Source organism: Sphaeramia orbicularis, chromosome 17 (assembly GCF_902148855.1).
Source record: "Sphaeramia orbicularis chromosome 17, fSphaOr1.1, whole genome shotgun sequence".
Taxonomy (NCBI): domain Eukaryota; kingdom Metazoa; phylum Chordata; class Actinopteri; order Kurtiformes; family Apogonidae; genus Sphaeramia; species Sphaeramia orbicularis.
Window position 1 is genome coordinate 17,926,729 of NC_043973.1, and position 24,424 is coordinate 17,951,152.

At 43.6% G+C, this 24,424-nt stretch overlaps 1 protein-coding gene across 1 annotated transcript in view; it reads left to right on the forward strand.

Moving 5' to 3' along the window:
• Positions 1–23,777, forward strand: part of chd7 (chromodomain helicase DNA binding protein 7) — a 71,819-nt gene extending 48,042 nt beyond the window's left edge. The window contains 25 exon segments of the mRNA XM_030160250.1: positions 118–298; positions 395–611; positions 703–898; positions 1,397–1,564; positions 2,498–2,677; positions 2,801–2,911; positions 4,014–4,225; positions 5,839–6,038; positions 6,262–6,421; positions 8,291–8,380; positions 10,342–10,445; positions 12,914–13,043; positions 13,382–13,497; positions 13,806–14,226; positions 14,516–14,724; positions 14,838–15,833; positions 16,182–16,348; positions 16,793–17,047; positions 17,540–17,710; positions 18,216–18,449; positions 18,539–18,754; positions 18,854–18,994; positions 19,121–19,225; positions 19,362–19,542; positions 20,346–23,777. Of these exon segments, the coding sequence (XP_030016110.1) occupies positions 118–298; positions 395–611; positions 703–898; positions 1,397–1,564; positions 2,498–2,677; positions 2,801–2,911; positions 4,014–4,225; positions 5,839–6,038; positions 6,262–6,421; positions 8,291–8,380; positions 10,342–10,445; positions 12,914–13,043; positions 13,382–13,497; positions 13,806–14,226; positions 14,516–14,724; positions 14,838–15,833; positions 16,182–16,348; positions 16,793–17,047; positions 17,540–17,710; positions 18,216–18,449; positions 18,539–18,754; positions 18,854–18,994; positions 19,121–19,225; positions 19,362–19,542; positions 20,346–21,379 (6,195 nt within the window). The 3' untranslated portion in view covers positions 21,380–23,777.
• Positions 23,778–24,424: the final 647 nt, after the last annotated feature.

Here is a 24,424-nt window from a genome sequence, read left to right on the forward strand (position 1 = left end):
TAAGTTTTTCACCTATTGGGCCCATTTTAGTAAAATGTAAAAATAACCAAGACAAAAGCTCTGTCAGGAATTGTAGGAATGGTATAGAAAGTCTCATTTTCCATGCTCTTGTTGCAGGTGGAGCTCACCAACATCCAGAAGAAATACTACCGGGCCATTCTGGAGAAGAACTTCTCCTTCCTCTCCAAAGGAGGTGCAGGAGGAGGTGGTGGTGGTGGTGGGAGCGCCAGCGTCCCGAACCTCCTCAACACCATGATGGAACTGAGGAAATGCTGCAACCACCCTTACCTCATCACTGGTATTCACACAAATCTTTCCAAAATCCATCATACTAATTGTTTATCTATGTGTTCATATTTTGTTCACTGATGATATTTGATTTGTCTTCATCCAGGAGCTGAAGAGAAGATTGCAGAGGAGTTCAGAGAGGCCCACAATGGTGGAGCTGACATGCCTGACATGGCCCTCCAGGCAATGATCCAGTCCGCCGGTAAGCTGGTACTCATTGACAAATTGCTGCCCAAACTGAAGGCTGGCGGACACCGGGTGCTGGTATTCAGTCAGATGGTCCGCTGCCTCGACATCTTGGAGGACTACCTCATCCAGAAACGGTGAGAGCAGATGAAAAGGCATCAACGCTTCCCTAACTGGTGCAAATTCAATATGATATTTATAAATGTGACCTCCCACAATGTGTTCTAGATATCCCTACGAACGAATAGATGGCAGAGTCCGTGGTAACCTGCGACAGGCTGCCATTGACCGGTTCTCAAGACCAGACTCAGACCGATTTGTCTTCCTGCTTTGTACGAGAGCTGGAGGACTCGGTATCAACCTGACTGCAGCAGACACCTGTATCATCTTTGACTCAGACTGGAACCCTCAGAACGACCTGCAGGTACACAGTGCACCAGGAAATTATCACCATTGCAAAGTACAAACATTGCAATTCAGATTTAATGTTATCTTTAACTAAGCATTTAGCCCAAATGCTTAAGGAAATGATTACATAATTATTTGGTTAGGAGCTTCAACATTATATTATCAATTATAAGCATAACAAAGACCTAAGCTGCAATGGATGAGACAAAACCAGAATTATATCCCAAAGCACCACAGCTGTTTTAAAATTACTTTAAAAACATGGCACACGATGCTTCACCTGCACAGTGCCTCCAAGTTAAGAGCATCTCTGCCAGCTTCAGGGTGGCCCAGTTAACGTTCAGTATGTTTGTTTTAATGACGTCTTGCCACATTTAGCTGTGGTTTACTGGACTATAATATAGTGTTGTAACCTCACATCTCCAGCTGAATATACAGAGTGAACATAAATGTCAGAGGAGCCTGAATTTACTTTGGGATAGTGCTTTGAATATTTATATCTGTCCTCCACCAGGCTCAGGCGAGATGTCATCGTATTGGCCAGTCCAAGGCAGTGAAGATCTACCGTCTGATCACCAGGAACAGCTATGAGAGGGAGATGTTTGACAAAGCCAGTCTGAAGCTCGGACTCGACAAGGCTGTCCTGCAGAGCATGAGTGGGCGAGAGAACGCCAACAGTGGGGTGAGACATTCACAAAGACACTGCTTGATATTTGTCTATTAAAAGGACTGAGAGATGGATGAACAGTTAATGGAAATATCAAAAATCCAGTAAGGCCAAGGACAAAGTCCAAATGCAGGAGTTGTGATTTTGATGAACATAAAATGTATTGCAACTAGGGCTGCACGATATTGAAAAAAACTGACTTGGCAATTTTTTTTAACCTTGCAATATATATTACGATCTGAAAAACTACTCAAGAGGATATAATAGCTGTGTGGTGCTGACATAAATGGTCAAACACATTAGTTATTTCCTTTCTTTGTGGCAACAGGTGCAAGACATTGTTGACACAGAACACGTGCCTCAGTATCATCTTTCTTGTAGCCAAAATAATTCCAAATAATTGACGTTTTTCTTTTTGGCACCAAGTCTTTGTTTTTGGTGATTTTCTCTTGTTCGTTGCTCATTTTTCAATGTTGTTACCAGCAACTCACTCCATGTGCAGGGGCGTGGTCTGCTTTGGCAAACTGATTAAGAACGATTGTGATTGGTGGATTGCTGCGCACAGTGTGTGTCAGATACCCAGGTTGAAATTAGATGAGAACACGTCGAGTTAATTTGCCTCCTACATTGCAAGACCTGTGATGTGACTATTGCGTACACGTACATTGCAATGATGATGCTCAAACGATATATTGTGCAGCGTTAATTGCAACATACAGAGTATTATATAAATGAAGTGTTGTGGTGTTGGAGATGGCATACAAATCATTCTCAACATTCAATGAAATATGCTTCGCTTTTGTTTAATGAAGGCCTTTATATCGTCATTGCAATACATATCAAAATAATCACAATATTTTAATTCAATCTTAGAAACAGTTTGTTGAGCTTGCTGCTGTCTGTCTAGTGAAATCTTCTGATTCCTTTTTGTTTCTTTTTCTGTTGCAGGTCCAACAGTTGTCCAAGAAGGAGATCGAGGACCTGCTGAGAAAGGGAGCGTACGGAGCACTGATGGATGAAGAAGACGAAGGCTCTAAGTTCTGTGAGGAAGACATTGACCAGATCCTCCAAAGACGCACTCACACCATCACTATAGAGTCTGAGGGCAAGGGCTCCACCTTTGCAAAGGTCAGAGTTCAGTTCAAATGTTAAAGAAAACCTGTGGCTGAGTTTCATACTATTGTATAATATGTGTAGGCAGATTTGGGTACATCATCACCTGGTGTTTACTTAAATCTTCTCTGTCTGCAGGCTAGCTTTGTTGCAACAGGCAACAGAACAGACATTTCTCTTGAGGATCCAGATTTCTGGCAGAAATGGGCAAAGAAGGCAGAACTGGACCTGGACGCCATTAATGGACGGGTACAAACCACACACCAGTTGTACATACAAACAGCAAATATATTATTGCACACAGTTGATTGTGTCCCCTTATGGACTGACTGCTAGCGGTAGTAATTAGTCCAGCTAAGCCATCAGCACCAGCTAGGTAGAGGAAAGTGAGACAGACTGAGAGAGAGACAGAAAGAGCAGGAGGGAAGGGGAGAGAGAGAGATTAATATTGACAGTTGGGAATCTCCTCTCTTCCTTAATTACCCATGTTTCCCTGCTCTCGTGTGTGTGTTTGAGCGAGGGAGAGTAAGCTGCTTAGCTCCACTTAACAGAGCGCAGATGCCTGGAGGGTACAGAGATATCACTTAGGCTAGTGCTCACACACACAGAAACATGAGCTAAGTCATCGGCATTGTACACGTTTTCACACACACACACTGAGCGCTCTGCTACCAGGCATCTTTATTTTCTAGCTCTCCTCTACACACTCACTTTTTTCTGCTCTCTTGTTGTGTATTTGTCCCTCCTGATTTCTTCCTCACCCCTCTGTGGCTGCCTCTCTTTGGAGAGCCCTCCACTGGAACACTTAATCCAGCTCTACGAGCTTGAATACGCTCCACTCAGGCAGCTCCCCTGGGATTTCTTATTGTGTGATGTTAAAATGGAAATGACTGCAGCTCTCTGTGATAATTGTGGAACTAACTACTGCCCTGTTTGCGCATATTAATGGGATTGCAAGCAAAAAAATCAAATTAATGGAACAAAAATGTAATTCATTAGACAACATAATTAATGCCAGTTTATATTTGAGCTGGGCAGCAATTTTCTCAGCATCAGGAGTGAAGCATGGGGCCAAATATCCAATTAATCAGATTTTGTACCTAAGATGCCATGTATTCACAGGGTCTGCAGGAGTCATCCAAGTCAGAATAAGCAGGAAATCTACAAATGAGCCTCTTTGTATGACTAAAGCAGAAGGTGCTTTGCATATTGTTTCACACAGACGTTGCTTTAGCTGGTGGATTTTAGGCCATCTGTAGATTAAACCAGGTGTTGTGAAGAGAAAAAACATGAAAGTAGGGTAGAACATTTAGACTCTTAAGAGTACAGTGTTTTCATTGTTTTTCTCCAGAACACACTGGTGATCGACACACCTAGGGTGAGAAAGCAGACACGCCACTACAGCAGCGTCAAAGAGGATGAGATGCTGGAGTTTTCTGAGCTGGAAAGTGATGAAGATGAACACAGCAAACCTTCAACCAAACCTCGACGACCCCAGGACAAAACCCAGGGCTACCCCCGATCTGAGTGCTTTAGAGTGGAGAAGAACCTTCTTGTCTATGGGTCAGTCACAATTCACTCATTTAAAAAAACACAGCAAATGATGCCCCTAACTGCTTTTATTTGTTAAAAAAACATATTTGAGTGGAATATTGTCAGACTTCTCTTGTAAAAAAAAAAAAATAAAACAGCCTTTAAAGACACAAATACCGTACAGAATGCTGAACACACAGAGGCAAACTGACACGCTTACCAGAGTTGGTGATTATCGGCCAAGCTCGTCCATTTTCATGGCTGACTTGGCGTGGCTGTGTGTATGCGTGTCTGTAAGAAAGAACAGTGGTGCTAGTGAGATGTCAGCGTTGTTATTGTTCCAGTCTAGTCTTGTGGCCTGAGGCTGTAGGACACAAAAACACACTGTCTGACTGGGCCTGTCCTCTCTGTTCAGTCCTCTGTTGTCTTTTCCCATCATCCATTGCTCTCTGTTACTCACTCACCCACCATTTTACCCATTCTACCCCTTTTGCAATCAAAAGAAAAAGAGAACCCTTAGACTTTCTCACATGGTTGAGTGAATATTGGGGAGCAGTGGTGGAAAATTCTGAGTGACGAACAAGACAGTTTGAGGGAAGCTGCCCACCACATCAGCCTCGAGGGCAGTTTGGTCTCTGGGTTGGGGGAGTTTGGCTGTGATCCACGGACACACACACCCACACAGAGGGGCGCCTGTGTGGCACTCGTTAGGATGCCAGTAACGGTTAAGTCATCAGACTGGTAAAGTGTATAATGAGACCAGCACTCACTACTGTGTGTATGTGATGGGTGTTGGTATGATGTGGGGTTGTGTATATATTCATGAAGAATCGGGGTCATGAGCACAGTGCAGCATAGAATTACACATTTAATCAAAGAGGGATTCCTCTATTGCAGATTTTAGCATATTTAAGATTCTCCCATGATTTAAGACATTTATTAGACTTTGGTATTGTGGTATGTTTTGTGATAATGTACCCATTCTTATGACATTATTCATAGAAATTTATGAAACAGCCTTTGATATAACAAAACTGATAAACATCAGCCACTGTCTGATGAAATGTCATCTTATTGGCCACAAGACTGTCTAAATATGGCCGGTATTGTGTTTAGCCAGTAAATCAGTGCATCCCTGTTTTTAGACCCCAACTCTAGATAAATGCATATGCAGATCCCTCAGTTTTGCTGGCATTAAAGTTGGGTTTTGACTCTAATTTTATGTACATGATAGTGTATTTCCTAAAATTTCATTAGAAATATCACCTTGCTTATAGCATCATGCGGAATCATAACTTGTGTATCATAGTGTAGACCATATCTCCAGATTCTGGCCAATAAATAGCCCTAGAAATATAACTATGTACAAGACTATTTGTGTCAGTATATCATGTGAATCTTGCATTGTGGTATTAAAAAAAAAATGTTTTCAACCTGAAAAGATGCATGTTACCTATGTTGTATGTTAAAGTACTCGCATGACCAACCGGAGATGTTTTCATGTTTATGTTGTCTGTCTTTTGCGGAGTAGAGATGTTCAACTACTTAACAGAGTGTTTACAAAGTTTATTGCAGTCTACTCATTCTGTATTCTGTGTTAGAGGTTGGGTTTATCAAATACTGACAGGCCTGTCTCTCTTCAGTTGGGGTAGGTGGAGTGACATCCTGTCTCATGGTCGCTTCAAGCGCCCTCTGAAGGAGGCAGATGTGGAAACAATCTGCCGAGCCCTCCTGGCCTACTGCCTGCTGCATTACCGTGGAGACGAGAACATCAAAAGTTTCATCTGGGACCTGATTACCCCAAGTGAAGACGGGACAACCAAGACACTGACCAACCACTCTGGTACTGCACTCAAGAACACAGAAAGAAAAAGAAACTATGATGTCGTTGAGTGAAGATACAGTTCACCATGCTACTCATAATAGAGATGAGGGGATGGAGAATATGGCTGTTACCCTTGGATGTATCATTACAAAAAATGTGAATCTTTAAAAACATTGTTCCTGTTCACACATTCACCTGACCAGCGGTAACCAAACACCTCTCTCCTGTCATCTCTCTCTAGGTCTTTCTACCCCAGTCCCCCGAGGCAGGAAGGGCAAAAAGGGGAAGCTTCCAGCCCCTCCTCCACAGACCCCACGTGCTGATTGGCTGGCCAGCTGCAATCCTGACCACTTGCTGCAAGAGGATAGCTACAAGAGACATCTGAAACATCACTGTAACAAGTAGGGCTTTTCTCCTCTTCTTCACTCTCACAGATATCTGCAGACCTTTGTATGCCTCTAAAGTTCATATGATTTCTATGTTAAACATCTGGCTGTTTTGATATTCTGTTTGCAAAAAAAATTCTAAAAAAACAAATGTATAGATTTAAGAGTTCAACATATTTATGTAGTGGCAGCTTTTCTGTAGCAAAGGAAGTAAATGAAGCCTTGAAAATGGGTGCAAACAGTTCACACAGGGGTCCTGACTCTGGTTGATTTGGCAGACTGTATTACTTCACTCTGAATAATTTGGACAATATTACACTACAGAATGAAGTACATCTTGGTTAAAATATATGCTGGCAGCAATAAAAATAAAAAGATTTTCCAGTGGTCCGGAAAGTGCTCAAGTCTAAAATCCAACAATCCAACTTCAACCTGTCTTAAATATGATGCCAAGTCTTATTATGATCACTTAACTTCTGTATTTTGGGAGAAATTTGACCTGTTCAATCACACTTTAACCACAAAACCCACTTGAAACCAGTAGGCAGTAATGCAGACTGTGCGGTCAGTTTGTGTGTGGGCTGTGGTGAAAATCTGGTGTTTCCTCTCCTTAAAAATATCTACTTCTAGAAGTGACATTCCTCCTGTTAACATTACTTTAAAATGGGTACGTGTGCAAATTAGAGACCTGTTTCACCTAATGCAAGAAAACTCGTATTGTATTTTTCATCACTTTGGACATAAAACAGGTCTTGAATTACATTCATGATGGTCTGAAAAAGGTCTTAAATTTATCGGTGACAGACACATGATTATGACCCTTAGTTCTTTTCCGTTCAAGAAAATAGGAGTTTATCCAAACTTTTGACCTGTAGCATGTCTGAATGTGTATTATATATGATGAAAGGAACAGCTAGCCGTGTCTTTAGGGCAGTAAACCCTATCTAATTCAACTCTTCCTCCAAACACACAAACACACTCTTCCTCAGTGCTTTAGCTCGGTGGTCAGCCCTGTCCTGTTGTCAGGGAGATATGCTTCCTTGCCCTCTAGATTCAATTCCAAGATTTTTTTTTCATCATCTTGGGGAGGGGCGGGGGGGGTTTGTTTGTTTGCGTGTATGTGTGTGTGTGGCTGTGTGCCAGGCCAGGTGCTAGGCAGGCAGACCTGTTGGAAGTGGGTGAAAGACGCACACAAACACACATACACACACTTGGGGGTGATTATGTGGTGCCATCTGCTAGGCTGGAGCACAGCGTTGTGTGGCTAATCAGGCCTGGCACATTGATGGATGAGCACACACAGTCTGCCAACAAACACACACACACCAAAACTTGTGATGCCATTGATGCACACACACACACACACACACACACAGCCGAATGAGTTGCAAATGACTGTCTTTCCACCCCTCCCCCGATCTTTCTCTCTGCCTCTCCAAACTTTCTGTTCTCTCCCTTCCATCACAGCTCACTCTCTTTTCAATTCTTTTTCCCCCAGCTCCTCCCACTCATCTCCTCCTCCCCAACCCCCTTCTCCTCCTCCTCCTCCATCTCCATCTTCTGCTCCAAACAGCGTTATTGGCATTAAATCCCAGTGACAAATCTGGTGACAAATGTTTACAGTGAAGCAGATCTCCCAGTTAGCAGTATTTCCAATGTCAGGAGATCAGATATGACTCTTGTGTTGTGAGCTGCTACTCGACGAATCCTGTCAAATAAAGTGTTACCATAAAAGCAAAGTCCAACATGTTTTCCATTTTAACCAATGTTAGATCCAAAATATTGGTTGTGTATTATGATTGAAAGAGGTAAAGTATGCTGAATATCTTTGCTGTAATCTTGTCTGTATCAAGCTATGTCACTAACATCCTTCTGTTTCCCCAGGGTGTTGCTGCGGGTGAGGATGCTCTACTATCTGAGACAGGAGGTCATAGGCGACCAAGCTGAGCGCATCCTGGAAGGAGCTGACTCCAGGTTAGAGGAATCTGCATTTGTTGTGTTTGTATTTTAATTCATCGTTGACCACCTGTTCTAATGTCAGCTCCTTGCTTCAAACCAAACCTGTTGCTGCTCAAACTGAGTTGGTTCCTGTCATTTTTTTGGTAAAGCTTCCTCTGGCTCTGCAAGTTGTTAGCTAATCCCATAACTTCCTCATATGAATTGATTTGTCAGACCTTCACGCCTGACTCCAGTTTAAGATATAAACATCATTTGTAGACTACAAGATTCTTGGTGTGTATGGTAGTTAATGAAAAGGCTTTCATGAGCTGGATTACTTATGAGCATGTGTTGAGAGATGGATATTTCTATGAATGTCATGAATTATTACTGGAGTATATTTTTGTCTGTTCTACTGGCCTCTTTGGCAGGTTTTCTCCTATTCTGACAGATACAACACACAGCGGTATGACATTATCTGGGGAAAATTAGCTTTTTATTGCAGTTTTGACCCATTTAGAAGCCTTTTTTTCACATTTTGACATGCTATTGCTTATTAGCATTTTGCACACGGCGCCACAGAGCAGTTTGAACCTTAGCTATACTGCTCACCGTGACTCTCCCCTTCATCTCTTTCTGACAACTCCTTCACAGCACCTTTTCCTCCGTCGCACCACACTTTCTTGCCATCTGTCCATCTCTCTCCCTCTCCACAGTGCACTTTAGTCTCTCATGTCCCATCCCCCTCTCATCACCCTTTCACCCAGATGTGAATGCATTTATAATGTGCAGCACGTGCACTTCATGCTGATCTCTCCCACTCCATCCACTCTCCAGTTTCTCCCTCCCCCCACTCAATGGCTACTGTGGCAGACCCCTGTGTGTGTGTGTGTGTGTGTGTGTCAGCGCGTGCCAGACGTGAGCATACGGGGTGCCATCGTGCCAACATATGCCAGGGGGATTTAGCATGCCAGTCTTGGCGCGCACGCGTATCTGTGTGTTGCCAAGGCCGGGCATGCTGCTGTTTGCAGAGATAAGGGACTGTTTCCCTGGTTCCTTCTCTCCTCCTGTCACCCTCTGTCTCTGCTTCCATTGTGCATTGTACTCTCCTCTCCATAACTAGCTGCAAACACAATTTCTGCCTCCTTCTTTTCATAATGGAGGATTTACTTCTCTTTTTTTTTGTCCCAAAACCTAAAATCCAGCCTAAAAACACATTTCTCGTTGAAACCATTTTCCATTTGTCATTAACATTCATGAAGAATTTTGTTCTTAACCAAATACTTAGTTTTAGATTGACTCTTGTCATTTTACAGTCATGCCAGCAAGCTGATAGTTGGGTTCAGGTGCAGTGAAAAGGGTGGGGGGAAAGGTAACTTTGGTTCCATAACTACTTGAAGATTTCAGTTTTGTTGCTTCCTTTTTCTTAAAATTTTGTTACTCTGGTGTCACTTCAGAATAGAGCTTCAGGGTGTTACTTAAAGAGGAAGTTTACAAAGTCAAATATGTGATGTAAGAAGGAAGGATGCATGTGATTAGGCATCAGTCAATGTTAAATCAAATCTCTGGTCCCCAGATTTAGAAATCTGACTGGAACATCTTAAGAAATGTATACATATTGTTCAGTTTAACTATTGAAATTAAATGGTAATTGACCTGTCTAATTATTAGAGTAATGGTGAGGATAAGGATCAGTGCTTCCAAAAATCAAATCAGTTTAAGTCATATTAAATATAGTCATTGCTGAATTGGTAATGCTGATATTTCACTGAACATTATACTGTCCAAGATGTTGTCTACATTGGTGTTTCTTAAACTTTTTCATCATAGGATGAATACTTAGAAGACTTTTCCTTTATATGAAAATTCTGGTTGAATATATAAGGGCTACTTTCATTTTAGCAAAAGAACAGATGGCATAGGGATATAATGCCCAGTCAGAAATAGAACGATTAGCATTAAGTTTATCACTGATATGTGATTTATTTCTCCCACAGTGAGCTGGATATCTGGATTCCCCAGCCCTTCCATGCTGAGGTCCCAGCTGACTGGTGGGACAGCGAAGCCGACAAGTCGCTGCTCATCGGTGTCTTCAAACACGGTAAGAAACACACCACAGCTCCTAGTGCACACACTGTGTCACACATGTCTGCTATAGTGAATACAAAAACTGAACATCACACAGATAACATGTCAGCACCTTCACACATGTTACACCCGCAGCTATACTCCAGCAGCTTCCAGCACGCAAACAGTCACAAACGCAACCAGACCGGGTTAGTGTGCACACACAAACGCATCCCACCTACTTCTGCTGCCACCAGTTGATTGGTGTTGCTATGGTGATCGTGGTACGCAGCTGGGATGCTCGGCATGCTGGGGGAAGTGTGATTGATGGCTGGCGATGGTGGGGTTGGTGTGTATGTGTGTTTGTGTTGGTGTGTTACAGGTGTTAATGTTATGAACAAAGCTAGAATAACAATAACAAAAATCTTGTTTCTTTTAGCTGTTCACCTCATTATTTGGATCCCCAATTTAAAAAAATTAGTAAATTGCCTTAATCTCCGAGTGACCCACCTTTGGGTGCTCACTGGGCGACTGAATGTGACTCAGACCGACGGGGCCGGGCGTCATGTGTGCTGCAGATGAAGACCCTCATTCATATTAATTTGGCCTAATTGTCATAATTTTTCCATCAATGCCACCCTCTATGATTCAATTAGGACACACACACACACACACACACACACAGACACACATGGAGGAATACAAAAGGGCTCACCCATAGTTAATCATAATCCTCATTCACTTGGGAGGCCCTTGAGGGGGACTAACACACACACACACACACTCAGCCTTGCAGACACACACAGGCCCACAAAACAATGCGTCACACACAGAAGAGTTATGGCCTATAAAGGCCTCGATGATTAACGTTTGGCTGCGGGCACAGAGCTGTGTGTGATGCCTGGTGTGTATGAGTGGGTGTGACACGGGAGGTTAGGAACAATGCGTCACATCTTTCCTAATTGAAATGTGATTTAGAGGAAGAAGGTGGAAGGGATGAATGAAAGGTTGAAGACAAGGTGCTGTGGTTGTGTTATGGCGGCCCTCCTGTCATCTCCTGCCTCCCCTTTTTCTCTCTGCTTTTTTTTTTTTTTCCTTTTGCCTTCCTTTCTCCCTCCTAATCTCACCTGCTCTCTGTATTTTCCTCTCATTTCTTCCATTTTCCCCTTTTCTCCTTCCCGATGTGTCTCAGTAGGATCTGCACATTCTAATCTGTTCTGCCTGAATGCCTCTAACGGACAAACACACACACACACACAATTCCTCACACCCACTAGTTCACTTTCACGGACGCCATGACACACTCACTTTTCCCTCCACATCCTCTCTTGCTTCCCCCCATCCTCTCCCTCTCTCTGACACAAATGAGCACCTGCAGGCTCACTTGGATAGACGTGCACACACTATTACACGCACATGCTGAACGCTGGCAAGTATACATACACAGAAACAAACACACACACACACACACACACACACACAGACTGTCTGTGTTGTCAGCAGCTGGCTCCTGGGGTCTGCCCTTCTGCTGCTGTTTTTGTCTGTCCCTTCATTTTAATATGGATGCTGTGTGTATGCGTGTGTGTGTGTGTGTTCGCGCATATGCGTGTGTGTTGGACTGTATACCATTAATTCTGTCGAGGAGTGAGCTAGAAAGCGCAACTTTTTTTTTCCCAGGCCCTCTCTTTAGGAGTTTGCTGTGAGCCGTGTGTTGACCATCAGTACTTTGGTTTCTGTCACCTTCACTACTCAGCTTCACCAGGGATTATTGTCATGTCCCAAATCAATCCTTTATTGTTAAGGGTTATTTTTGTGAGAGAGTGTATGTGCATAGAAAACTAAATAATAAATAATAGACTCAATAACAACAAAGTCTGGGGAATCCTGAGGAAATAATTTTCCTTTTAAGATAGACATGTCTTGTGTATATTGGTCCTAAAAATGTGTGTGCAATGTCAAGTAAGGCAGATGAACTTGGACACATGGTGCAGTGTGACGGTTGCACATGAGCACATTGTTACAGTGATATATTGTGCAATCCTCATGAGCAGTAAATGGGGTTTTGGTGCACTCAACATTTTTTGTCATAACTGTCAGCTGTAGAGTCACGCAATGATTTACATGTTAGAGTACATTCCATAGTCACTATTCACAACATTTTGTAGGTTACTTTCAATTGACTGTAAAGGCTAGAATAAATTGTCGCAAAATACTGATCTGTATATTGGCCTCTATTTTGAGTAGTGAGTGATTTCAGACACAACGTAATGATCACTCTCATTTTTCTCAAAGTGGCACCAACTGACAAAGAAAGAAAACCTAGGTCACAATTTGTTTGAGTAACATTGTGGTAAAAGAAGAGCAGACTCTTGACCTTGGCAGAGGTCTGTGCTCTCTGAGTTCCCCTCTAGTCACTAATTGGTTTCGGATTAAATTCAAGTATAATCTCTAGACTCCCAGCACTGGATCCCACTTTACATTTCAGTTCCTCTTTCTCTCCAGGCTATGAGAAATACAACTCAATGCGAGCAGACCCTGCCTTGTGTTTCTTGGAGCGGGTGGGCATGCCGGACGCCAAGGCTATCGCCGCTGAGCAGAGGGGCACTGACATGATGGCAGATGGCGTCGAGGGGTAAGAGAGCAAGCATCACTGACCAGAAAACAGCTTTTCCACTCCTCCTTCTCTCATTTAGTATTTCTGTTTTAAATCTGGTCTCAGATTGTGACAACTTTGCCTGTCTTTATTCTTGATTTTTCCTTTCTGTTATGTTTTAAATTGGCACTTGCAGTCTAGCCACGGAAAAATAAAAGATTTGAAATAAATAAATACAAATTCACCTTTCTATGTTTATCTGGTGATGTTGATGTAGATATAAACTGTTTGGCCTTACAGTGTTTAGGTGTCAATATTTTATGTCCCTGTGAAATGAGAATTTTCCCCCTCTGCTTGTGTCCTTAAACTTGCTACAGTGAGGATGAGGATCCAGAATACAAACCTCTCCGGATGCCTTTTAAAGATGACATGGATGATTTTACCAACTCCCCTCTGGATGACAAGGATGACACTGCAGAGGGCGAGGCTGAAGGTAAACTAACACAGGAAAGAGGATGTGGAAAATGACACAAGGTCCAACAGAAAAGATAAAATTAATTTAGACATACAAATAATTGTGTGAAGGGTTCTGTAAAGAAGCTGCTCCAGAAAAAAATGTTTTTAATGCTTTTTTTTTTAAATAAAAAATACAGTCTGTACATTTGTACTAAAAAACATTCAGTTTACAGTGAGGCAACCATCAGAACGAGACAAAAATCCAATAGAGGAATGGAATTTGGCTTATTAGCTTTAAACTGTTTACAATTCTTGCCATTCTCAATCTTTGCTTACATCTTACAGCTAAGTCAGGTGAAAATGGACAAAGTGCAGCCCCAGGGGGTGGGGCATCTGGCCCCAATGAGCGTCTCTATTGGCCCGCTGCCTCAGCGTTGACTGCCCGTCTGCGTCGTCTCATCACGGCGTACCAGCGCTCCAACCGCAGAGAGCAGCTTCGCCAGGAGGCCCTTAACCGACCCGATGGCCGCCGCCGTCGACGCAGGGATTTCATGCCTTCCATCGCTATGGTTACTGAGGCAGGTGGAGGAGCAGCTTACATCCAAGATAGCGCAGGAGTTTTCATGGCCGAAGGAAGCCCATACTTGGCCAAGGGAAGTGCTTACTTTGCCAAAGGTGGTCAGTTTATACCTGAGGCGTCACCAGTGATGACGGCCAGTTCTCTAATGGCTGATGGAGCAATGTACTACAAGGAGCGAAGACAAAGGTAGGACTGTGTAAAGAATCTAGAATTTAATGCCATACCTTCTTTCTTTATTGTTCCAGAGGGAGATTTGTTTTCTCATTAATTTCCCTTTCCTTAATTTTCTTTTTCCCAGATACTTGAATAGAAATTGATCACTGTGTCATCAGAGCATGCACCAAAATCATGCGACAAAAAATTGTTTATCATGTATGAGCACTGATGTCAATGTTTTATGTCTTTAGTCATAAACTTTAGTCATATTTTATCACCTTTTTCTGTGGTAGTTGAGCCTTGCCTTTTCTTTTTTCAGATGGACTCGTCGTGAGGAAGCAGACTTTTACCGTGTTGTGTCGACCTTTGGGGTTGTCTTTGACACAGAGCGTCAGAAATTTGATTGGACACAGTTCAGGGCTTTTGCCAGGCTGGACAAGAAAACAGATGAAAGCCTGGAGAAATATTACTACTCTTTCATTGCCATGTGTAAACGAGTGTGCAGAATGCAGGTCAAGACCGATTCCGGTAGGTCAAGTAAACACTACACACTCATTACCTCATGTTTGACTCTTTAGTCGGTTATCCATCTTAATAGTTTGTTGCTCTGTGAAAGACTTAATTTCTGCCTTGTTCCTCAGCTGAACTCCCAGACCCGACCCTGATCATCGACCCTATCACGGAGGAGCGTGCCTCTCGTACACTGTACCGCATTGAGCTGCTCCGTCGCATCCGTGAACAAGTCCTTCCCCATCCACTGCTTTCTGAGCGCCTCAAGCTCTGTCAGCCTTCACCAGATCTCCCCGAGTGGTGGGAGTGTGGCCGCCATGACCGAGACCTCCTCTTGGGGGCTTCTAAGCATGGTGTGAGCCGAACGGATTATCACATCTTAAACGACCCCACCTTAGCCTTTTTGGAATCCCACCAGCGTTTCACCAGCCAACGAGGTGCAGGCTTCACCATGGGACCCCAGGGAGACGTCACCAAAGCAGTGATGGAAAGCACTCCGGCACCCGTTCTCACTCCTGCAGAGCTGGCAAGTGCTGCAGCTGCTGCCAGAGATGCTATTAATGCAGAGAAGGAGGAGACGGAAGTTACAGAGGTGAAGACTGAGGAACCGAAAGCAGAGGTGGAGGTGAAGATGGAGACTGAGGCAGCCAATGACATTCCATGTACCAAGACTGAAATCCCTGATGAAAAGAAGGAAAATGAGGAAGAGGTTGGAGAAGGGAAAGATGAAACCACTGCTTCACCAAGGATGGAGGTCAAAGCTGAGGAGGAGGCCAAGCACAAAGTAGAAAAAGCTGAGACGGAAGAGCTGAAAGAGGAGCAGAATGAAGGACAAGACAAGACTCCAGCTTCGGCAAATGATCAAGACAAAGAACCGAAGAGCGTGACCCCTGTTGACTCTCTCGGGGACCAAAAGGAGACAAGCACTGATCTCCAAGAGCAGCCTGACTCCTCTCCGAAAGCACAATCAGACCTGAAGACACCAGAGGAGGAAGATGGAGAGGAGAGGGATAATGCCAAATCTCCTAAATCTCCAAAGTCTGCTGACATAGAGAAGAGCCCAGAGGAGGAAGAGGAGGAGAGGATGGATGAAGACGACAAATCAGAAAAATCCTCTCAGGCTGAAGGTAAAGTGGAAGTCTTGTTTCAACCCTTCTTCACTTGTTTCAACCCTTCGTCAGTTCTGCAACATACGAAGGCAATTCTTTCCCTTACACCTCGCTTTAATTGTGCCTTATTTTTTTATCCCAATATCTTCTCTTAACCTGTTTACCTGTCCTGGTTGTCGGGCCGTGTCTTTGCTGACCCTCACTCGGTCTTATGCCTATTTCTGGGGTTTCCCCTCATGACTTGGCAGTGTTTTAATGAGTATTAGTTCCAGGGGCGAGAGAATAAAATGAGTTTGGATCCCTTGATAACTATTTGGGAACCCTTCTTAATTAAGTTTCAACGTGACTTTCTTTCTCCCTGTACAGCGAGTGCTGCATCTGAGCAGAAGAACTTTGATGAGGAAAGCATAGCATCTTTGAGCACATCAGCCCGAGATGAAACCAGAGATGGCTTTTGCCCAGATGACCTACCTGAAACTTCTGCACTGCAGGTCTTACAGGATCGTACTTTCGCCTTCTCATTTTGGCCTAAGGTGAGTATTGAATATTAGCCATCTGGTATTCGTACCTCCCTACCTGTGCCACAGTCTGTCCTGTGGAAAACTCAGCATTTTCCTCCAGTTCAGTTTTTTTTATCATTAGTTTTATTTTGACTCTTAGAAATACTGTCAAAGTTTACACAGGTCGTTATAATTTTAAAAAGTCTGAAATTTAATAATTTGAATTTTTGGCTGTATGATATGTTGTTTACATTAAGACAGGTCTGTAAAGATTACATTATGGCATTCTAAAGTTTCAGTTGAGTCTGTTTTTGGGAGGAATTTGGATTGATCACACTGTAAAAAATAAACTACAAAACAATCAAGGAATCAATAACAGCTGCTCCCAGACTGAACCAGGTTTTATGCAGATGACTTTAGCACTGAACTTTGAGAACAGTCCATCATCTTGTCTCCTTTTCCGTTCCCTGTCCTTAGGATCGAGTGATGATCAACAGGATGGATAACATCTGTGAAGCCGTCCTGAAGGGCAAGTGGCCTGTCAACAGACGCCACATCTTCGACTTCCCCAGCAACCTGTTGCCAGGACACGGCTCCACTGTAGCTGCGCCGGCTGTATCCACGGCGACTGAGAGTCCGCTTCAGAGGCGGAGCTTGGCCGAGCTAGCGATGGCGGGCATGCATACGGGTTACAGTGGAAGTGAAGATACAACACTATCACCTCAGGTTCATGTGAGTGTTAATGAACATGTACTGTGCACACACAGGGGAATAGGACATATCATCATATTAGCATTCAAGTGTTGAACTGAACCAATGCTGACATCACTGTACCTAATTGTTGCTGTTCATCCAAGTGCTGGTCATAATGATTGTGTTATACGTGTGTCCAGGTTTTTCTAATATGTGGGATATGTTTACATGGAACTATTTAGCATATTACTGAATTTTGTCAGTGTAGGTGCCTGGCTCACTCTACGTTTTGTCAATGGCATTCTGTAGCCTCTTAACTACAGACTTGAATAGTACTACCAAGTATATTAACAATTTTCATCACTAAAAGATTAAACTCGCATTTCTTCAACATCATTGCCACTGTTATTGTTGAATTGTCACTTGATCCTGGATACTGAAGTCTTAGTAAAACAAATGAAATGTGACAGCCCCTTTTACTAAAGTGCTGTTCAAAGCTTGCTGTTAAGTGCAACTGATATAATGTTGCAGGAGGATGCTCTGAGCCTGACGGCGCCCCGACAGAGAAGGAGGAGGAGGAGAAAGATTGAGATTGAGGCGGAGAGAGCAGCCAAGAGACGCAACCTGATGGAGATGGTGGCTCAGCTGAGAGAGAGTCACGCTGCTGCCGAGTCACAGAGCCAGGCTATCGATCTGACAAAGGTACTAGGGCTACCACAAACTCAATCCAATAATATCCCCTTTTCACCAAGAATATTCAAGAATTGATGCCTAATCTTGATTTGATGGTGAGGAAAACTACTTAGACCAACATGAACACTTAACTGGTCAGGTGATCAGGAACAAAGAACTTCTTACATCACCAACTGTCATTTAAAAAAACCTAGCGAAGCTATTAATTACATCAGACCAGTCGTGTTTGGTTGCCAGTGTGAGGTCACAAATTCAGGGGAGAGACTTAACATATAAAAAGATGAGACTGTGTGCCATGGTGGTTGTGCTGAAAGTGAAAACATATTCGACTGGTCAGTGGCTTGAAAGGTGAACCACCTCTAAACCAGCAATAGTAGCACTAGGTTTGTGTTGGTAGAAAGTGAATCTAAGTTAACCAGACAGCTTAAATGGCACCAAACCTTTCATCATTTTAACAACTTCGAATGTCCAACTAACTGGGTTATTAACTCCTAAAATGTGATTTGCTGTTCAGGGTATGCACCACCACCACAAGGCCTCTCCCTCAATGGCGGGCTTCCCCAGTTCCCTGGTGACAAGCCCCTCTCTCAAGGCCCAGATGGAGTTGTTACAGCAGGCCTCACCTTCCGGACACAGAGCTAATGGTTCATTGGACGCTGAGCTGCCCATTATGAGGAGGAGGCGTGGTCGCAGGAAAAATGTGGAGGGTCTGGAGCTCCTGTTTATGAGCAACAAGAGAGCAGGAGGGGTATGAAGTCACATGTTATAGGCACTAACAGGTGTACTGTTGTCAGCTATCCGTTAGAATTCACGTTAAATTCTCTCTCTGTCATTCAGGACGATACCGATGGATCAAAAGTTCCAGGCATGGATGGGGTTCAGGAAGCGGTCCTTGCCAACAGACCAATCACTGTCCCTGATCAGAGCCCTAATGCCAGATCTCTGGCCTCTGGCAGCCTGGAGGAAGAAGAGTCAGCAGTTTCCAACAAGGAGCTGGGAGAATGGTTGAGGCAGCACCCTACGTACACCATGGACATGTCTGGATTCACACCAGTACGACCTGTCCTCCCTTTCTTCTGTTCACCTTTAACTGTTACCTTTCTCATGTTCAGTTTTAGTAATCCCTCCTCATATCTTTACTTTCTGTGGCAGAAGAGCGATGAGTTGCTGCTGTCTCAGTTCTCTAAGCCCAAGCAGAAGCGCCATCGCTGTCGAAACCCGAACAAGATTGACATCAACACCCTGACTGGAGATGAAAGAGTACCTGTAGTGAACAGACGCAATGGACGGAAGGTGAGCTGAAGTGGACTACCAGTGGACTACCAGTTCACAGCAGCCATAGTGTAGATTATCAGGATTATCGCCTAACTGCTGAAATGCAGTCACTCTAGATGCATTTTGTCCTTTTTTTTTTTTTAGATGGGTGGGGCCATGGCTCCACCAATGAAGGAGCTCTCCAGATGGCTCCTAGAAAACCCAGAATTTTCTATTGCCCCAGATTGGACAGATATCGTCAAACAGTCGGTCAGTATTCTGTTTTCAGCCATGAATTTACTGTAACTGGTCATTGTTCACGAGTCTCTCAGGTGTTGCTGAGCACTATAATTTCAAACTGCTAGAATGAACACTCCCCTCTAACTTGAAACTCTCCTTTATGCAGGGTTTCCTCCCAGAAGCTATGTTTGACCGCCTTCTGACTGGCCCTGTTGTTAGAGAAGAAGGTGTGCGTCGTCGAGGGCGACGACCCAAATCTGAGATTGCCAAGGCAGCGGCTGCCGCACAGGCGGCGGCAGCAGCTCAGGCTGCTCAGGCTTCACTGGCCACAGCTGCGTCATCTGCAGGTACACTTACAAACATACAGAAAAACTGTCATGTAGTTAAACCACTCCTAGTATTTTGACACAACTAGGGTTTTATGGTGTTGACAAGATTTTCTTAAAGTTCACAACAAAGAATCATTATATTCTTAGTCACTTTATTTAGAACCTCTAATGGTGTACTGATGGTTGTTTTTTAAGTTATTCCTTTGTGAATATGGTCTTAGGACTAATAGAAGCTTATAAGTCTGCCTAGTGAACTTTGTCGTTTTGTTCACCTGCTGAGTCTACTGTTACTACAAATGTCTGATGGATTAATAATTTAATTTACAGTAACTGCTTAGCTTAATGAGGTGGTTAGCATTATATCAGTATTGCATTAGAATTTCTGTTGGCTAGCTTGCTAATTGGTTTGTTTCTACACTTAATTTAATTATCAAAGACAACTGTGTGTATTATCATTCAGCTAATGGCTGAAATTACTTGCTGGCATGTAGCTGTTGGTGTGCTTGATGTAAGCAGTAGCACTAATAAATAGCTTGAGTTTAAGCCCTCAGCATACCGCAGCTTAACCCTCTTGACCAAATATGATCACTTCTGTCTCCAGAATGATAATGGCAATGATCAAAATGCCAAATTTGAGACTTCAAAGCATTTCGTCACAAACCAGTTGATGATTTCACTGTTTGTTCCTTTGCACAGTTTTATACTTCTCATTTCTTTGAGTCCACAGTGTGAAAAAGAATTGATTTTGAATCAGTATGAATGGTGTGTGTGCTGAAAGCGTCACTGAGGTGCCTGCTAATACTCTGTCTCTTCTGTCTCAGGAGGTATCAACCCTCTGCTGCTCAACAGTCTGTTTGGAGGGATGGACCTGTCGTCTCTGCAGAGCCTCCAGTCTCTCCAGTTGGCTGCTGGTCTGATGGCCTTCCCGGCCCCCACTGATCCCAAACAGGCTGCTGCCAACGCTGCCGCTTCCATGCTGCCCCTCATGCTGCCCGGCATGGGAGGCCTGCCCAACATGGCCGCCGCCCTCCCCAACATGTTCAGCTTAGGCGGGTTGTTTGGTGGTAACCTGGCAACAGCTGCAGCTGCTGCCGCCGCCGCAAACTCCACAGTCACCACTGCATCAGGGAACACCAACGGAACAACAGAGGGTGGAGAGAGCGATGAGATGGTGTCAGCAAAGAGGAAGAGACAGGGAGAGCAAAAAGAGGAGGATGTTGAAGAAATGGGAGAGGAAGAGGAAGAGGAGGAGGCTGAGGGAAATGAGGAAGGAGCTGTGAAAGCGAAGCGGAGGAAGATGGAGAAGGAAGGCAAAGGAGCGGCAGAAAATGTGGAGAAATCACTAAATGATGCTGCAGCTCCACAGATCCAAGCTGCAGATTCGTCAGCAGACACATCCATCAACGGAGATGCCGCCGCCCTGCTGGCTGCAGCCGGCATGTCGGCCAACTCTCTGGCCTTCAACCCCTTCCTGCTCTCCACCATGGCCCCTGGCCTCCTCTACCCCTCCATGTTCCTACCTCCAGGCCTTGCGGGACTCAGCCTGCCCGGCTTCCCCACCGCCTCCACCTTGGCTGAGCTGCAGAGCGCCATGGTCGGAGCGCTGGGTGGTAGCGCTGTGACCACAAACCCCCCAAGAGACGAGGACAAGAAGGAGAGCGCAAAATCAGGCGAGGAGGAGGCGGCACAGGGAACAGAGAGTGACTTAGCTGAGGAGAAGGAGGGGGGAGCGGAGGAGGAGGAGGTTGCGAGAGGCGAGGCAGACGACTCAGCTGTGGAGGACGGAGGGATGGGAGGAGAGGAGGAGGAGGAGGCAGCAGCAGAAGCGTCTCCGCTGAAGGACAAAAGTGACTGAAATTAAACACAGACTGACTGGCCTTGGACATTTCTTCACCTCTGACCTCTCCCTCCACCACGTTTACACACCTCCACAGAAATATCCAAACTATTAAAGACCTGTGGTTTTTTTTGTTTTCTTCTTTAAATTGTTGATTTTTCTCACTCTTTGTTTATTTTTTGGCCAGGTATATTTACTATGCGTCAGAGAGGACAGGTGTGTGTTAAGTTAAATCCCTCTGATCGATAGTTTAGTCAGGGAAAATCCTCACAGCCGCAACCACAGAGTTCGGCTCCTGTTCAAAGACTGTTTCTCTTTCTGGTTGGCCTGTGTGTACTGTGAGCAGTGCACACACTTCTCTCCCACAATCCCTCAAGTAGGACTTCACAAGGTTCCAATAGTACTATTATTGTTATTATTATTATTATTATTATTATTATTATTATTATTATTATTATTATTGCTGCTTTCAGCTCTCAGACCGTGGTTATTTTTAAGTTTGCTTCCTTCTTCTTCGTCTGGACTGTTTGTTGTTGGTTGCTGGCAGCATCTCATTTAAAGGATGAAACGCCCGCCGGTGGCGCCCTTCTATCATTGGTTCTCAAAAACGGCATTACAGCTAACCCGGGGCTGTCTGTCTGACAAAGCTGCTGCAAAAGGAATTGAGATAATTTTACTGTTCTGATCAGAGCAGGTGTATTTGTTTTTGTTTTTTTTTTCTCTTTAAGTTCTCACATATCAGATCAGGTAGACTCTGAGGAGGAATACGAACCCAGACTGGCCTCAACTCAGTCTCACACACTGACGACCACAGCACACACATTCAGCTATCCCCCAATACACACTAACCCCGACACCCTCTCTGTGACTGTTTCTGGTGTACGGGCCCACTCGTCCCTGCAGCTCTTTTCCTGTGAGTGTATGTGTGTGCGCTTGTGCGTGTGCATGCACGCTAACCCAATACTGTTGAACCCAGTCCCACACTGTCTGAATACCAGTCTTGAGTCTTTCCACTGCTGTTTCTAAATCCTGTCTCTCCTTAAGAGGTGGCTGGTTTTGGCCTGTGATTGGCAGGTGGGCAGGTCTTCCACCAATCAGGCCTTGTGGTTGGTCAGGCCAGGCCAGCTGTCCCAATGTGAGGTCTCTGTGAATGGATTTAGAGCAGTGTCCACACAGGGGTGTGATGCTTCAGGTTGATTTTTATTCTTTAAATGGGGCACATGAGATGATTTTCACGGTCGCTGCCACATTTAAAGAACTTTTTTTTTTCTTCACATCCCAATAATTTCAGACCAAGTGCTGCTCCTTAGTGACCTTCTCTTAAAGACTGTTGCTCTAGTCAAACACACTGACACCAGGCCTGGCCAAAACAGGACTGAGACACATTTTCCACAGAGTTGCATATTCATACGTTTCTCTGTCTATATGAAGTTCAACGCTGGAGTCAGTTTTAAATACTTGAAAAGCGCTGGTGGTGCTTGATTTGTTTTGTGCCCATTCCTGAGGACAGTTCACGTGTCTGAGATGAGTCAAGCACCTGGAGTTGTTCAAATATTTGAAAGTACATTCACACATACTGTGGCCAGGTCTTATTAACGTTTGCTATCACAGCCAGCCCAGCACATGCAGAGAAAGCAGGCACAGCTTCCACTGCAGAGCCTCGGTTCTGTCTGTGGGAGCTGGTGGAACGTTGGAGCTCTGTGGAAGTCACCTTCCCTGTCAAAGAGCCTCGTTCTCCTCTCTGATGCTGAGACAGCAATAACCAAGGCAGCTTTTGAATGTTCCAACATCACTCACCCAACACACACACACACACATACACACACACACACTATATGAATAACCACAAGTGTCGTATGAATAGAAAAACAAAACTAAAACTGTAAATGATGACAAATAAGTACTGCAATCAATTTTGTCTCACTCTGTTCCTGTTGATGCACTGGTGTTAAAGAGTTAAAATAATCAGGTACCTTTATTACTTAGCTACTTTTCTTGAAAAAAATGGACTTTTTGTTACTTTTAGCCAGCAAGCTGAAGAGCATTACCTCAAAATTCTTATCTAGCCTTGAAGTTTACAGACATACCATGTAAATGTTTTTTTTTTTCCTTTTTTTGGTGTGTGTCTTTTTGTTTTGTTTTTTGGAGACATCATGTATGATGAATTGTAGCTATGATGCTTTTAATAAAAGTGAATCATGATATTCGCCTAGGAAACCAAACTTGAGGCTGCATCTCATTATTTGACTTTTATTCACTTTAAAGCTCACACGTGAAATGTTTGTGAAAATGTACAAGAAATGCAAATTTATCAGAACCCACTCCTAAAAATCTACAGGGTATGTAACAGTACATTATGTAATAACTGTAATACTGTAATAACATTTGCATTTTGTAATAAACAGGCTGAATACAACCTTTTTCCACATTTTGTAATAAGTTACTACATCTGTGAGAGCAGCACACAGAGCCTTGGCAACCTGCTAGAAATATGTTTTACAGCTTTTGTGTCCATGTATACAAGGATCAGGGTAAACATATATAACACTAGTCCAATCAATATTTGATATATAATTAAACTCAGCACTTAACAGTATCCAGATGAAAATATCCATTCTGCTTACTGTGTAATGGACTGTATTAGACTTTCATCAAAAAAAAAAAAAAAAATTAAAAAAAATCCTGCATTTTATAGCCACTGTTACAAGTTATAACTAAATGCAAGGGAATTGTGCTGTTTTACTAAGTGCTGCCAAATATTATAAAATGCTGGTGTTATTACATGTGAAAATTTGTTCCATTTTGTCACATACTAGAGGTGCCTTAAGGTCATTTGATAAATTTAACAGCCAAAAACCTCATACTGGTGCTGATCAGGTGGTTGAAGATGAGTTACATCATCAGCCGTTGTTGTAAAGGCTAATCCTCTGGTGTTTTACTTCCTTTTCTTTGGGCCAGTCTTAAAAGTAAAGGCTGCGTTTTGTTGTCATTTACTGAAAATGACTGAAACCTCACCTGGATAGTTCACGATGTTTCCTTTTGATTATTTATTCCTTCATACTG